The sequence below is a fragment of the Anoplophora glabripennis genome, unplaced genomic scaffold (genome assembly GCF_000390285.2).
Source record: "Anoplophora glabripennis isolate ALB-LARVAE unplaced genomic scaffold, Agla_2.0 scaffold363, whole genome shotgun sequence".
NCBI lineage: Eukaryota > Metazoa > Arthropoda > Insecta > Coleoptera > Cerambycidae > Anoplophora > Anoplophora glabripennis.
In genome coordinates, this window is record NW_019416470.1 from 496352 (window position 1) to 512006 (window position 15655).

Below are 15655 nucleotides of genomic sequence, written 5' to 3' on the forward strand. Positions count from 1 at the left end.
TGACAACTGAGGGAAAGATGGACTCTCTTATTTTTAATATTAAAATTAATATTTATATTATTCATACACTTCTGGATAATTTGATTGGATGTTGCTAGAGAATGAACTTAAATCCAGTCAGTACACTTTGAGGATATTTCCATCCTTCATTATTCGAGATGATAACACAGGACGAAGATATACTTATTGAGCACTGAGTGCAAAAGTGGAAATAAGTCTAAAACTTCAAATAATTACTCAAGTGTATTGTGACTATTGTGAGTATTATCGATTTCCATTGAGAAAACTGGTGCACACTGAGTGCACCATTGACGTTCCATTGGTCAAGTCGGTGCAAATTTTCAAATTCCATTGGAAAACTAGAGCAACAGTTCTTGCTCTGAGTGCATATTATTTCGCACGAGGTCCTGGAGCTGGTGCCGGTCAGTACAAGAAAAAATGGCGGTAAATATGGACAAAGTTGTTGCTCCATTATTATCGTTTTTATCAAGTAGTAGTAGTGATGATGATGAAATGTATGTTATACTAGTTATACGCAAACAACTGCCAAAAGTAGAAGGATTCATGTATCGGTTTATAAAAATCTTAACCTTGCCCTAGTTCTATACATTACATTTTGTACATTTAAATTTTTAGGACTAAGATTAAGGTTGAGTTACGGCTAAGTTAGGATTAATACTTTTTTATAAACCAACCATAAGTGATCCGTTTCGTCTACAGGAATACCACATACATTTATGCAGGTTCTAAATAAATGTAATAAAATTCAGGGCATTACTCCTCAATGAAAATTAATAGGAGTTTTTCATATGAAGAATTCTACAGATCCCTGCGAAAAACGTTTCTTAATTTTCAACGAGAAATTACCCCTGAATGTTTTTGCATCACAAAGTTACTTTTTAATCTAAAAAATAGGAATAAAGTACCTAATATGTCAATGGAACACAGTTTTTGTAACTTATTTATTTCCTACATTTATGTACAGGGTGGCTGATTTTCGAGCCTCATTGCGATCTTGGAAACAATAAGAGATACAAGCTAGATTAGTTAAATTATGGCAAAGTTGCGCAATCTGATAGTTGTCAAGATGCTATGTTGAACTTTGTAAAATTCTGAAAACTTTCAGAAATATCAGAGAAAAAAACGAATTTTCATAAAATCTTTTACTTTTTTCGACATTATTTGAAAACAAATTACACTTCTGTCTAAATTCTTCTAAATTTTATATTCAGTTTAAATTAAACATGCTTTTTATTACAGCAGTGGAAAAAAAAAACGAGAGCGATGAATTTAGTGAAGTCCCTTCAAAAAAACTTAAGATGGATCGGATGACAAAGAACGAATCAATGGAAAGGATTGCATCATCTCAACCTAAGTTTACTGAATTACCCTCAACTTCTGCCTTAGAAAGTGATCCATTGTCAGGTGAAGATGTTATTGTTTCTACCCCTAGAAAAAATCAGAGAATCGGAAGATCAAGCCCAGATGTAGCAACACCAAGACGTGCTAAGAGAGCTCTCTACCAGTCCCGATATGTTCAAGGTCAACTTCGGTACAGGATTAAAAAATTGCCTAATAAGTATTTCAATCGCCTTACAAATCTTTATAACATCATACGATGGCATAACGTAAGACCCCCTATTTTTCAGATGAGTCAATAGTACTTTATCTTTTCCTACTAAATGTTTTCTACATATTTCACATGTAATTTTTTTTAAAATTCGCGAGGAAATAAATCCTGCTATATATGAAGTGACATCTTCTACGTAAGGAGAGAGTTCGTATAACGTTTTTACATAATCATGGTCAAATAAGGCGTTGTCATCTGTTGCTACATTTTCATTTGTCTCACAAAGCGGATCTGTTATTTTATTTGAGTAGTAATTTAAAATCGGAACATGGTCCAACTGGCAACTGCCATCTTGAGAGGCACGCACCTCATTTTGTACAAGGAGCCTTTTATACGCCGCCTCAAATTGAATGGTGTTCGGGCTATTATTAAAGCCACCCCTACTTCTTATTGCCCCAAAGAATGTCTCGATATGGTCCTGACTCAATTTAAAAGTCAGTAGATATTTTAAATTGTGCTTTTTCAAGTCATTGTAAAGTGGAAACATGTTACACAAACATATTATAAAACCAAGGAACCCAGTTTTTCTATTGCTGTCAATGATTCTGGTTCCACTTGAATCTTTTAAGCCCAATAAATATTGTATAAAATATTCGCTACTATTTTTTAAGAAGTTTGCCTAATAAGTATTTCAATCGCCTTACAAATATTTAAAACATCATACGATGGCATAACCTAGGACCTCATATTTTTCAGATGACTTAATAGTACTTTATCTTTTCCTACTAAATGTTTATTGAAGTAATACAATATATTTATTCTTAGAACACTATATTTGTAAATAGCTAAATATTAAAAACTTTTATGGTATAGTGTATATTTTAATAAATAAATAAATAAATAAGTGTATCTTGAGTTTTTTTTCATAATCTGTTTAAACCTTCACTAACTCTTCTATTAATTCATCTTGTGTTGATACTCAGTAAAAATGTTTCAAAATTTTACTCGATAAGAGCCTTCCTAGAATAGTGGACATCATTATCGGATTGGTCTCCTATAGATATTTTATACCATTTTTTTATATTATCGAATAAACTGCAGAAACCACTACAATAAATAATTATGTAATAAACTTTTTTTTTATGAAACAAAATAATTCAGTTGTGCTGTATAAAGCGAATAGTGACGATTTTTTGTTTAATAAATACGCCAATGTTATTTAAAAAATGTCCAAAATTACGAACATAGCCTATGTACACAGTTTTAAAAGCATATAAATTTGTATTCTGTTTTATTACTTTTATTTAAGGCTACAAAATATTAAATACTGCTATGCAATACGTTATTGAAATTAATAAATAGTAAAATAATGTATTGAACATGGAGCCTATTCTATAGAGGACTCAGTAGAAAAGTAAACATTCAGAAATTGGAGTGAACTCAGTGAAAATATATTTAATAACATTTTATATGTACATATATAATCGGCTATAGTACAGAGCATGCCGTGACAATCTTTTGAATTTGAATGCAACCCACATTGCAACCGCGCCTAATTATGGAGCATGCGCAAAGCACACGGAGTACGTCTCACCCCCACTTTTTGGAAACAAGGTCATCCATTGAAACTATAGGTAATAATCAGTATAGGATAGAAGTATGTGAGGAATACACAACGTAACTTCCTCGTCGTTTACTTTAAATTTCAAATTTAATTCTTGTTCATTGTAACTACCTTCTTTGAAAAACTTCAATTGGTCAACTGTTACTTTGACTGAATAAAAATCAAAACATAAACATAACCTATAATGTCAGAAACCCACGCAAAAATTGTCATTCCATTGAGATTGCACCAGAGCATATTTCTCATACAACCAGTGGAGTGTCAGTGCTGCCCGAGTACAGCCCCAATTTTCCCCAATGGAAATCGCTAAAAGTCTTGGCCTTAAAGCATATACTCATATACTACTGGAGGCAGCGTCCCAGTGGCCAAGAGTGTAGCGGTTTAGAGAGAGAGAAAGGTATAGGAGTGTATTTGCTATCTCTCTCCAGCAACATGCAATCGGATGCCGCTAGAGAGAGATAGCAAATACCCTCCTATATCTCTCTCTAAACCTCCGCACTCTCGCCACTGATACGCTGCCTCCAGTAGTATATGCTCTAAGGTCTTGGCTTAGATGTTCTTATGAATGAATGATCAACTAATTTGAACCGTCTTAGAACTGTTCTATGTCGGAACCAAAAAGAAGCAAAGAAGCTCTAGCAGCGCTAATTGATGAGAGCTTGAAGCAGCACAAGTAATCTCTTGGCAATTGAAAGCGAAAGGTATGCAACCGTGCAACACATATTGATTAGAACTGTTTAAGCCAATCACAACATGTTAGTTTTCATTGGCCAATTTAATTTAAATCGCGGGCTTGTCTAAACGCGCACTTACAGCAAGCTATGAAAATTTTGTCTTCTCGTCGTCAAGTGTACGTAAACAAGAATTTTTTGTAAAAACTCCGTGAAAAAATATGTATTTTCTGTTAATTTTTAATTAATAAGGCGAATTGTATTTAAATTGTGTTATAAATTTAAGGACAAAATGAATCTTCCCCAAGGAGTGATGTTTCCTACAGGATCTCTTTATGTTGGAGATCTTCATCCAGATGTCACAGAAGCTATGCTATATGAAAAATTTACAACTGCTGGGCAAGTACTGTCTTTAAGAGTTTGCCGTGATACACGAACAAAGCAGTCCCTTGGATACGGCTACGTCAATTTCAGTCAAGCCCAGGACGCTGAAAGAGCTTTGGATACAATGAATTTCGATCTTCTCAAAGGGAAACCTATCCGCATTATGTGGTGCCAGAGGGATCCCGCATTGAGAAAATCAGGAATTGGCAACGTATTTATCAAGAATTTAGACAAGAATATCGACAATAAAGCGATGTACGACACTTTTTCCGCGTTTGGCAATATTTTAAGCTGCAAGGTGGCCCTCGATGAAGCCGGTTATTCCAAAGGATATGGATTCGTCCACTTTGAAAGCGAAGAAGCTGCGAATAAGGCTATAGAAAAGGTAAACGGGATGCTTTTGAACGACAAGAAAGTTTATGTTGGAAAGTTTATTCCTAGAATGGAACGTGAGAAAGAATTGGGCGAGAAAGCGAAGCAATTCACAAACATTTACGTGAAAAACTTCGGTTCCAACATGTCAGACGAAAAGTTCTATGAACTGTTCAGCAAGTTTGGAAAGATAACCAGCAGCGTGGTGATGCGTCAAATCGACGGCACGTCCAAAGGATTCGGTTTCGTAGCTTTCGAGGAGGCAAAGTCCGCGGAAAAAGCCGTCGAGGAAGTGAACGGGAAAGAAATGGATACTAACATCCTTTACGTAGGCCGCGCACAGAAAAAAACCGAGAGGATCAACGAACTGAAGAAGCGCTACGAACAGCTAAGGATCGAACGCTACAGCCGCTTCCAGGGGGTCAACCTCTACGTAAAGAACCTGGACGACACTTTCGACGACGAGAAACTCAGGAAGGAGTTCTCCTCGTATGGAACAATCACCTCGGCCAAGGTTATGACGGAGAACGGCCGCAGCAAGGGCTTCGGTTTCGTGTGCTACACTTCCCCGGAGGAAGCTACTAAAGCCGTCACCGAAATGAACGGGAGAATGGTGGGAAGTAAGCCCCTTTACGTGGCCTTGGCCCAGAGGAAGGAAGACCGCCGCGCATTCTTGAACAGCCAGTACATGCAGAGAGCGCAGGCGATGAGGCACCAGAACAGTATCAACTTCCCCACTACGACACCTCCCTTCCTTATACCCGCAGTGGCGCAGGGCCCGAGGTTTTTCAACCACCTGAACCCCTTGAACCACATAAGGCCCACGCCTCGCTGGCCGACGCCCAACGCCATCCGCCCCAACGGCACTTACAGCTTGTCGATGCTGAACTCGCCGTATCGAGCCACCTCTAGGTCTTCTATCCAGGTGAACAACGTGAGAAACTCGATGCACGCACGGCCCATCACTGGACAGCAGACGCCACCGTCTAGACCCAACAGTAAATACACCAGCTCCACCAATAACATTCTGAGACCTATAAACATGAGCAGTATCGGGAACGGGGGAGATATACCCCTGAACGCAAACACTTTGGCGGGAGCGGCGCCCCAGGAACAGAAGCAAATCTTGGGGGAGAAGCTTTTTCGGGTCGTGGAAAAAATGTACCCTGACGTGGCGGGGAAAGTCACGGGGATGTTGCTGGAAATCGACAACTCCGAACTGCTCAACATGATGGACAACCAGGACACCTTGAGGGCCAAGGTCGAAGAGGCCATTGCTGTTCTCCAAGCTCACAAAGCCAATAGCAAGAAGGGAATAGTAGTGCAAGATTAATATTTTACGTTAAATTCAATGTTTAGTTGAATTTTTTAGTATTCGTTATTTTATGATTTAAAGTGTTTTAGTTAATTTCAAAATGTTACAAAAAGATATTTACATGTCGCGCGTCTGGACTTTTTTTTAGGGAAAGAATGTTTTAGTAAACCACCCGAAAAATTACAAAAATACGTAGACTATATTTGCACCTCAATATATCCCATATTTAGGTTTGTTCTTTTCCGTTTTTATAAATTTTATTGTAACATGTTAGAAATAAAATAGTTTCAAATATATTTGGAATTTACTGAGCTTCTAGATATATCAATATCTGAAGACACGAAAACATTCTGAAATTGTAAGTTTGTATGAAAACTAGTGAAAATTTGAATATGCTAACGTTGATTGAAATATTTATATCAGTAAACCAGAGGTGAAAAAAATGTACACAAACCTAATAAGAAAAGCTGCTAACCGCCTGTAAGTTTGACTTAACTTGTCTTGCTAGAGTCATCGAAATAAGTCAGTTTAAACCACCAGCGCAACAGTAAGAATTTTGAAAAAATGGACAGAAACGTCCTTTAACATAGGTCGTACGCAGAAAAAAAACTAGTGAGACGACATCTTCGACGAGAAGCTCTCAAGAAGGAGTCGTGACAGAGCACGACTGCATCAAGATATATACATATATGTCGCGCGTCTAGACTTTTTTTAAGGAAATAATGTTTCAATAAACCATCCGAAAAATTACAAAAATACGTAGACTATATTTATATTGGCTCCTTCATATATCCGGTATGGTATGGGTTTCTTCTTTTCCATTTTTATTAATTCTATTGTAACATGTTCTGCCTCTGCCTCTGAAGGCATAAAAACATTCTCAAATTATAAAATAAATATGAGAAATAATTTGAATGTGTTAGTAGAATTGGACAGTACATAATCCCATTAAGAAATACTGCCAGTGCCACTCCGCCACTGAGTTCGACTTAATGACTAGCCTTGCTTGAGTCATCGAAATAAGTAACTTAGTTCAAACTCACGGCACAGCAGTAAGAAATGTGAAAGTAACTGTAGGAGGTACAGTTATATTTTATTTACAGATGTAAAATGTAGGCACTTATACCTATGTTGTGTGGAATTAAAGCTCAATAATTTCCAAATTTTTATTTTAAAATGACAACTGTTGAGGAATCTGGTAAATATTTTATGATCTAGAGTCTATAATGCAAATAATATACTCGTTTAAATTATTTATTATTTACGGTACGTATTAATCATTAATATCAAATTACAGTAACAGAAACTAGGGAAGATATTCCTTTGAAAAAAGGCAAAAAATTAAGAAATTGGTACAGTTGCAATGAGGACTCTTTCAGCGGTTTTAGGTTTGTTATTGTTGCTTTTGGTTCTTTAACATGCGTCATTACTGTTGCCCTTTTGCTGCAAATTTATTATGGGGATTACCAGGTAGGTGTACTTTTTTAACCATATTGAATGAATGTATGTACATATTTTTATGCTAATATGTATTTTAAAAAGTGAAAATACAATTCTGATATCTTCATTTTCAATCATTTCTTATAAAAATTGGAAATCTTAACATTAGTAATGAAGTTATTTTGTACCCCTAAATTTGAAAACAACTATTTAACGCGCATACTTCACAGTTCGCGCCACAACGGTCGTACTAATTAAAACCACTAGATGGCTCATACCAACTTTAAATAATTTATATTCAATTTTAAACTCTTACCTACTGCCAGATGGCCAATACCAATTTAATTAATTTATTTTTAATGCTAAATTTGTGAGTTACTACAGCAAGTGGGACTCTAACGAGAAGTTCCTAGATGTTAATAAAGTTACAATCAACTGTTATTTTGGAGAAAAATCTATTGCCAACCTTAAAATATGTTTAAATATTCGATACATTTTTATGCAATTAGTTAATTTTCACATATTTTAAACAGTTTATTACATCAATTTCTACAATACTATAACTAAATTTTAACGTTTTTTTTATATATATATATATAAATAGAAGTTGACATATGTCAAACCGCCATTTTGAGGCAAACGAGAACAATCGGTTTGGTGCAAAATCCGTATTTCTATGCTATTAATTAATTCTTACACATTTTAAAAAGATTTGTACTGAGTAGCCCAATATGTATTTTGATCTAAATTACTTTAACAGTGCGCCATGCCATTTTTTTATATGATCTCTAGGTCTCCCATAGACAACTACCATGAAAAAATTCCAAACGAAATTTATGAAACAAAAAAAATTGAAATAAGGATAACCTCCCGTGATTCAAAATATTTTGTATCATAATTAGCTGATAGATAAAGTCAAGTATTTTTTCTTTAATATTCAAGAAATTAAATGTAGTTTTATTTACTATTTACATTTTAATTTGACATTAACATTTAATTTTTTAAACTTTATAACTTTTAAGAAAAATGAAATTTGTGAAAAATAAAACACCTGTTTGTATCCATCAGTTGACTATGATTTTTGTTTAGTAAATGTTGAAAATTTTTTTATCATGACTTAGAAATCATTTCTTAAAAAGTGGTATGGGACCCATGTTTCATTATCACAATAGGAAAGTTTAAATTTTCCGCCACTGTTTTACTCTACTTGGTTTTCAAATATTATTTGTTCAATAGCAGTTTGTGACAGGATAGTTTTAAATCTAAATATTTTATCACACATTCAGGGGAGTTCCACAGGGGTCTAATATAGGTCCCTTGCCGTCATTGTTATTTATTAATGATATTGCCAAGATAATAGATTTTAATTTCTTTTTACTTGCCGAAGACCTAAAAATATATCAAAGGATTGATGCTCTTGAAGATTATTCATCCAACATCAAATAATAAAAAAAAAATCATAAATTGGAATCAAATAATCAGAAATTCAAAACAATAGCATTTACATTAACAAGACAGTCAATCAAATTCAGTACAAAATTATTAATTTAGTGACTAGCAAGATGCGACATTTATAATTTAAAATAACCGTCACAATAATTTTGATATAGTAAGGACTTTTTTACAGATTATCCCACACGGCAGTGTATCAACCGACAGTTTAGAGTGTTCTAAAATAGGAACGTCAATTTTAAAGCAAGGCGGAAATGCAGTGGATGCAGCCATCGCTAGTGCCTTTTGCCTAGCTGTAACCACTCCACATGTAACAGGTCTAGATGCGTATGTATTCAAATGGAAATAAAATTGAAGTTTCGATAATAAATCTATTTACTTTTATTAGAGAGGGTCAGCTGCTGATTTACAACCATCGGACAAGGCTTCCACCTAACGTTATTGATTTTACTGGTTCTTTGACAGTGCCCGAAAATATTCCTCGTCTAGTGTTGGGTTTGGCATACGTTCACCAGCAATACGGGAGCTTAGCTTGGAAAGATTTGGTCCAACCTGCTGCTGACCTCGCAGAGTACGATATTTAATATTTGGTACTGAAAGTAGGAAATTTATACTTCCTTTTATAGGCGTGGGTATTTAATATCGAAATTATTAGTAGAAGCTGTAACGAAATCCAAAGCAGAGGATTTGTATGGAAGATTAGAGGCTGGACAAATCTTAAAACATGAAAATCTGAGTATAAGTCTGTACAAAATTGCTAATATAGCAGAAGACGGTAAGTATGAGCGTGTATTGCATTTACGAACAAATTAATATGTAATTTTTAGAACTCTACACGTACATTCAGCAAAAGCAACCAGTTCTTTCACAAGCACTGAAATTTACCTTTAGTAATTATGACATATACATTCCGAATGCGCCATTAATCGGACCATCACTTATTTCAAACTTGAAAGAGATCGAAAAGTTCAATTTTACCAAAGTAGACAGTATTAAGCCCGAGTATGTGTACAGATTAGTAGAAATGACACAAAATACATATGCAGAACAAAATATTAAAGATAGATTTCATGAAGGCACCTCTTCCAACGTGGCCGTAGTAGATCTGAATGACTATTATGTTTCACTAGTAACGTAAGTGTTTCTGGCACCGTTTTTCTCATAATTCAAATAGTTAAAATTTGTGTACAAATTTAACTTTGTTTGTATTTTTTTTTTTTTTTTTTAGAGGGATGTACGGATTGTTTGGTTCTGGAGAAATGACAACTCACGGCTACGTTTTAGATGTACCAAATAAAGACAAACCGTGCAGTAGAATACCGCTTATTATAACTGACGGCAACTTTATATGTGGAAGGCGTATGGTGCTGGGGGCTAATAATTTTGCTACAGCGACCCAGTTAGTGGCGACATTGCTAATAGCTGAAAAGAATGTCACGGAAGGTATAGAATCGCCTAGATTTCACATTCTGGGTAATGAGACAATTGGTGTAGAAGGTAATTATAATATATTTATGTGAAAAAATCCTTGTTGGAATTAGTGTCCAAAGCTCTAACACGGTTTGTTGCCAACTATCTAGGTCTAAACATGAACTAGACATTAAATAGTATCGTTAGTCTAAAGAAATGTAATTACGATATGACAAATCTTAAATTTCTATTATTTAGATTCTAAGTTGTTGGAATACATATGTATACATTTAAATTTAAATTATCAAAGAAACTCTAAAAACATTTAATACTGTCAATAAACCAATATTACTTTGTGCCTTTTATAGTCAATATCAGTCACATATTACATGGTTCAATGGCATGGTATTTACAAATCAAATTGATTTTATTACAATAGTGTAGTAATTATTAGGTGTTCCACCTAAGAGGGATTCTTCTGTAACTCTGTAACTGTAAAATTTATTAAAAAAATGGTTTTAATAAAAGTTGCCTGGAATCATGTGGGACATGTAATGAAAATATTTTCAGCTTTACAGGGTGTTCCATTTCGCGTGGGCGCTACATAACTTTGTTATTTTAAATGGAACACTCTGTATATTATTGCGTTTTTGAATTCTTTGGTTAGTATTAGGTAGAGTTTATTAAATGTACATGGTATTTAAAACTTACCGTTTTTGAGATAATCAGTTGTTTTTGAAAAAAATCACAATTTCAACTCTCTAAATGAGGCTAGATACCGTCTAAACCGTAAGAGTTAGAACAATGCAGTTTTCACAGTTCGTTTTGGCATAAATTGCTCTACATCTGTGAGCAAAACTCTTGCTCTTGCTTTTGTAAAATCTTATGTATCGACGTTGTACTAATACAATTGCAAGGCCTTCTTGACACTGTTACCAAGCTACTTTTTCGGACTTTACAAAAGAACCTGATTTTTCTGGAAAACTGTTAGCGATAAATATGGACAACCTTCTATCAGTCAAAAGGGCATTCAATTTTGCATTCACCCATGACAATTAATATAGGTCATTCCATTTGAAAAAAAAAGTTTTTCAACTCGTAAGATTATTAAATGTAGGTAGGTCTCAGTATTTCCGAGTCTGAATAAGGTGCACGTTTTGCTCTCGGATTACAAGATAGGGTAATTTATGCCAAAACGAACTGTGAAAACTGCAGGTTTCTAACCCTTACGGTTTAGATGCTATCTAGCCTCATTTAGAGAGTTGAAATCGTGATTTTTTTCAAAAATAACTGAATATCTCGAAAACAGTAAGTTTTAAACACTATGTACATTTAATAAACTATATTAACCTAATGTTAACCAAGGAAGAATTAAAATATGCAATAATATACAGGGTGTTCCATTTAAAATAACAGTTATGCTACGCCCACGCGAAATGGAACACCCTGTAAAGATACATATATTCTTTACATGGCCCACATGATTCCAGGCAACTTTTATTAAAACCATTTTTTTATAAATTTTACAGTTGCAGAGTTACAGAAGAATATCTGCTAGGTGGAACACCCTGTAGAGTTATTGAATTATTAATGGAGCCAAATATACAGGGTGATTGACAAATGGTGACCAAAAATGGACCCTCGTATTTTTGGTGAATTTTAAGGAGAGTCTTTCCTATAAAGTTTTTATCTAGGATGCTTCGTTAAAAAGATACAGGGTGTTGAACTTCAAAAAATATTTTTAATTTTTTTAAATAATTTAAAAACTAGTAAGTGAAATAGTTTGAAATTGGGCACACGTATTTATGTATTGTCCAAATCTGTATCCTTTTTCTAAAATTTAGATCCCATCCATAAATTACGTCACACGAATTTTAGGACTTTTGAACCCCTCCCCCGTCCTTGTCACAGGTTGTCACATTTTTATAATCCCCCCCTCCTGATGTGACGGCACACATTTTTTAAATTTAGGCATGTATTTAAAAATAATCGAGAGAAAACAGCTATTTTCATTTTTTAATGTTGCATGAGAGATAATCTCATAGCGAGAATGCTAAATTATTAATAAATATAGATCAAGTTTGTAGATTTTTATAGTTTTTTATCCACATCTAAATTTCGCAGTTTAGTATTTTAAATTTTAACATGCGACGTCACAAAACTTTCGACCCCCCTGCCCCTTGTCACACATTGTCACATTTCGGTGATACCCTCCCTCCCCATTTACGTGTGACATAATTTATGGATGACCCCTTACTCGAAAATTAGGCTTTTTTCAAAAACAGAAGAGAATAGTAATTTGTAGAAAATTGAGACGAATCCGAAAATATCATGGTTGTTACTGTAAAGTAGTGGCGTACTATTTTATTTAGAAAAATATTCTACCGATACCCTGTATCTCCGCCACTGGAGCATGTAAATTTTAGGAAAAGCCCTCGGATTTTGGACAACGTTTACATAAATACATGTGCCCAATTTCAAATTATTTCACTTACTAGTTTTTAAATTAAATAAAAAAATTAAAAATATTTTTTGAAGTTTAACACCCTGTATCTTTTTAATGAAGCATCCAAATGTTCAGATAAAAACTTTATAAGAAAGACTCCTCTTAAAATTCACAAAGAATATGGGGTTTCATTTTTGGTCATCATTTGTGAATCAGGTGTGTAAAAATTTTTTTTTGGGTACATGGAACAATAAAATAAATACATAAAACGAAATTTTGAGTACACAATATATTAAAGAAATAGCATTCAATATGAAAAAATAGTCTCAACTCACACCAATGACATCAATATGAGATATACTGGTTACATTTTCCTTAAAATTTAAAATGTTTTTTCTTAAACCAAAAAGTGTATTGAGACTACAGGGTTGCCATTTTGAACATACTTTGTAATAACATTTAAGTAATTTTAAATTTATTTAAATAACTTGTTTCGTTTTTGAAAAAATGACAATTTTTATTTTAGTGGCATATCGTTATTTCTTGGAAAAAACAAGTCATCCTAGGTACTTTACACTTATATCATTGGCTTAGATGGTGAATAGCATCTTATGCATGTAATGTGCATATAAAATTTTGTTTTAACATGTTCATTTGTCAAAAGGAAATTAAAAATATATTAAACAAGCTACAAGGGTAAATGTCTAAGAAAATATTTTTAAATATGGAATACGAAATACGCTCCATCATTTTTGACATGTTATGTTATAGAGAATGTATCAAAATTTAATCAAAAAACTTTAACCATATATGCATATTTAAATAGTCAATTTCTTAAAAAAAAAGTATAATATAAGTCCAACAGGAAGCGAGATATAAATTATTAGAGTTACAATAACTGAAAATTAGAAAAAAGGTTCATGCTCTTCTGTTTCAGACATGCCATTTATTTTCTACAGAAGCTGATCAAAGTTTTGCCCTGCAGGCATGTCTGGGTCTCCAATCCAATTTTGTTACACTAGCTCCCTCCTATTGATCTCGAAGACACAGTACAGTATTGAGTTATGATAGTCGGTTGGTGGTCGAATGGTTGGATTTGTCAATGTTTGAATCAATGAATGCCAGTTTCAGAGTAACTTCTCGAAACGTCAAGTTGTAAATCAACGACGTGGCACCGGCCCGGAAATCATTCAACCATTCAACCACTGTTGCGGGTTCAATCTCTGCAGCCATAAGACTGTAGATCGGGTATATTTGTAGAGGGGAATTAGGCACCCTCTCTGAGAGTATGGTAGGGCGGAAGAACGTTGGGTGGGAATGGTAGTCAGGGCTTCCTCTTCTTCTTTTTTAGTGGTTGGTTCTAGGCACTGTGGCTTAATTAGGCTTATTGTGCCTCCCACTACTAGTCCTATTCAGCAAGTAGTTTTGTCCTTTTGGCAAAGTCCGAAAGCTTCCTTGCTGACACTTCTCTCAGTTCCTTGGGTTCCAAATATGGTCGCCTCAGGAGAGTCATACTACTACGTGGAAATCCCGGGCACTCGCCCAGGATATGCAAAGAAGTTTCATCCGCCGGGTCACATCCTCAGCAGACCGGACTGTCTACAAGCTTTAGCTTATATAAATGTTTCCTAAAGTGACAGTGTCCCATCACTCTCCTGAGCCGGATTTTATTCAAGCTCAGTAAATCGTTTGCTCTTTCTTTCAAAGGATACTCAATGAGCTCCTTAGAATGGCTATGTCCTGGCCTTAAAGTCCAGTATTTCCTATGTTCTCTTTCAGTCCATTGACCACAGAAGGGCTCCGGGCCAATGAACTCTGTCTTGTTGCCCTTCCTAGCAAGTTCATCCGCTTTCTGGTTCCTACAAATGCCTTTGTGCCTTGGCACCCACCACAGTCTAACTGTATTATTGGTGGCCAGTTCAGTCAGCATTTGTAAACAATCCCACACATTTTGAACTTGTCTTGTGTGTGTGGTAAGGGCTTACCAACATAATATATTCCTGGACGGACATACAGCCTACTGAATAATAATATGCCACCCCTTCCACCGCACAAGTCTGGCTTCTGGGCTAATCCTTGAGATTAGAATGAGGGGTAGATATGTTATTATTCCCATAATTCATCCATATTTTGTACTTCAGTATAGAATACTTAATTTTTTAAATATTTCCACAAAAAAAAGTTCTAGAGGATTTAGATTCAAGGACTGCAAAAGTCAAGTTGGTGGCCTACCTCTTCCGTTTCAATCTATCCTTATCTTCGGACTTCTACACGAAAATGTGGGAGCGCACGATTGATTAGGCAAATTAGGCATTTTGATAATTTTGTTTGCTATTCACAAAAATCTTATTTCTTAATGGGTAGTCTGTAGGTGGCAAAACTTGGTCGACTCAGGTCACTAAGTATAGAGATAAAGCCTACATTGGTATTCTGATCACAGCATCTGACACTTTTGAGCCTTATTTAGTCACATATTTTAAACAGTTTTTATTTTAATACCTACCAGTTTCAACCTTATAATTTTCAATTATTGTAACAATAACAATTTTTTTCTCATTTTCTCTTGGACTTTTACCATATATTTTTTTAGAAAACAAGTTTTCATTTAAATATGCATATCTGGTTAAAATTTTCCAAATAAGTGATACACTGTGTATTTAATTTTTAGACCACTTACCTGCGTTTGGCGAAGACGTGCTCGAATATATGAAGACTCTAAGCCCGGACATCCAGCCAATCTCCGAACCCTATCCCAGCAGTAATATAGTGGAGAAAACTAAAGATGAGTTAAGTTCCCATTCTGACAGCAGAGGAGGAGGAATTGCTAGTAGATTTTAACTTTTTATTCTTTCGAACAACTTTCCGGCTGTGACTAATCACTCAACTTACACTTTACAATATTTACGTTCCCATATTTTTGTAACCTTAATAAAATGGTGTTCGAGAAGGGGTTACTTCATTGCGAACAAAG

At 34.7% G+C, this 15655-nt stretch overlaps 2 protein-coding genes across 2 annotated transcripts; both read left to right on the forward strand.

Moving 5' to 3' along the window:
* Window positions 1-4157: 4157 nt before the first annotated feature.
* LOC108912039 (polyadenylate-binding protein 4-like) lies at window positions 4158-5954 on the forward strand. Its single transcript, XM_018717185.1, has one exon. It carries the CDS (start codon window positions 4158-4160, stop codon window positions 5952-5954), a length of 1797 nt encoding a protein of 598 aa, XP_018572701.1.
* Window positions 5955-6974: 1020 nt separating this feature from the next.
* LOC108912054 (glutathione hydrolase 7-like) lies at window positions 6975-15655 on the forward strand. The gene is made up of 8 exons (XM_018717213.1): window positions 6975-7134; window positions 7234-7406; window positions 9004-9155; window positions 9217-9399; window positions 9455-9603; window positions 9656-9962; window positions 10057-10325; window positions 15353-15655. The coding sequence occupies exons 1-8, from the start codon at window positions 7113-7115 to the stop codon at window positions 15520-15522; spliced, it is 1425 nt and encodes a 474-aa protein (XP_018572729.1). The 5' UTR covers window positions 6975-7112; the 3' UTR covers window positions 15523-15655.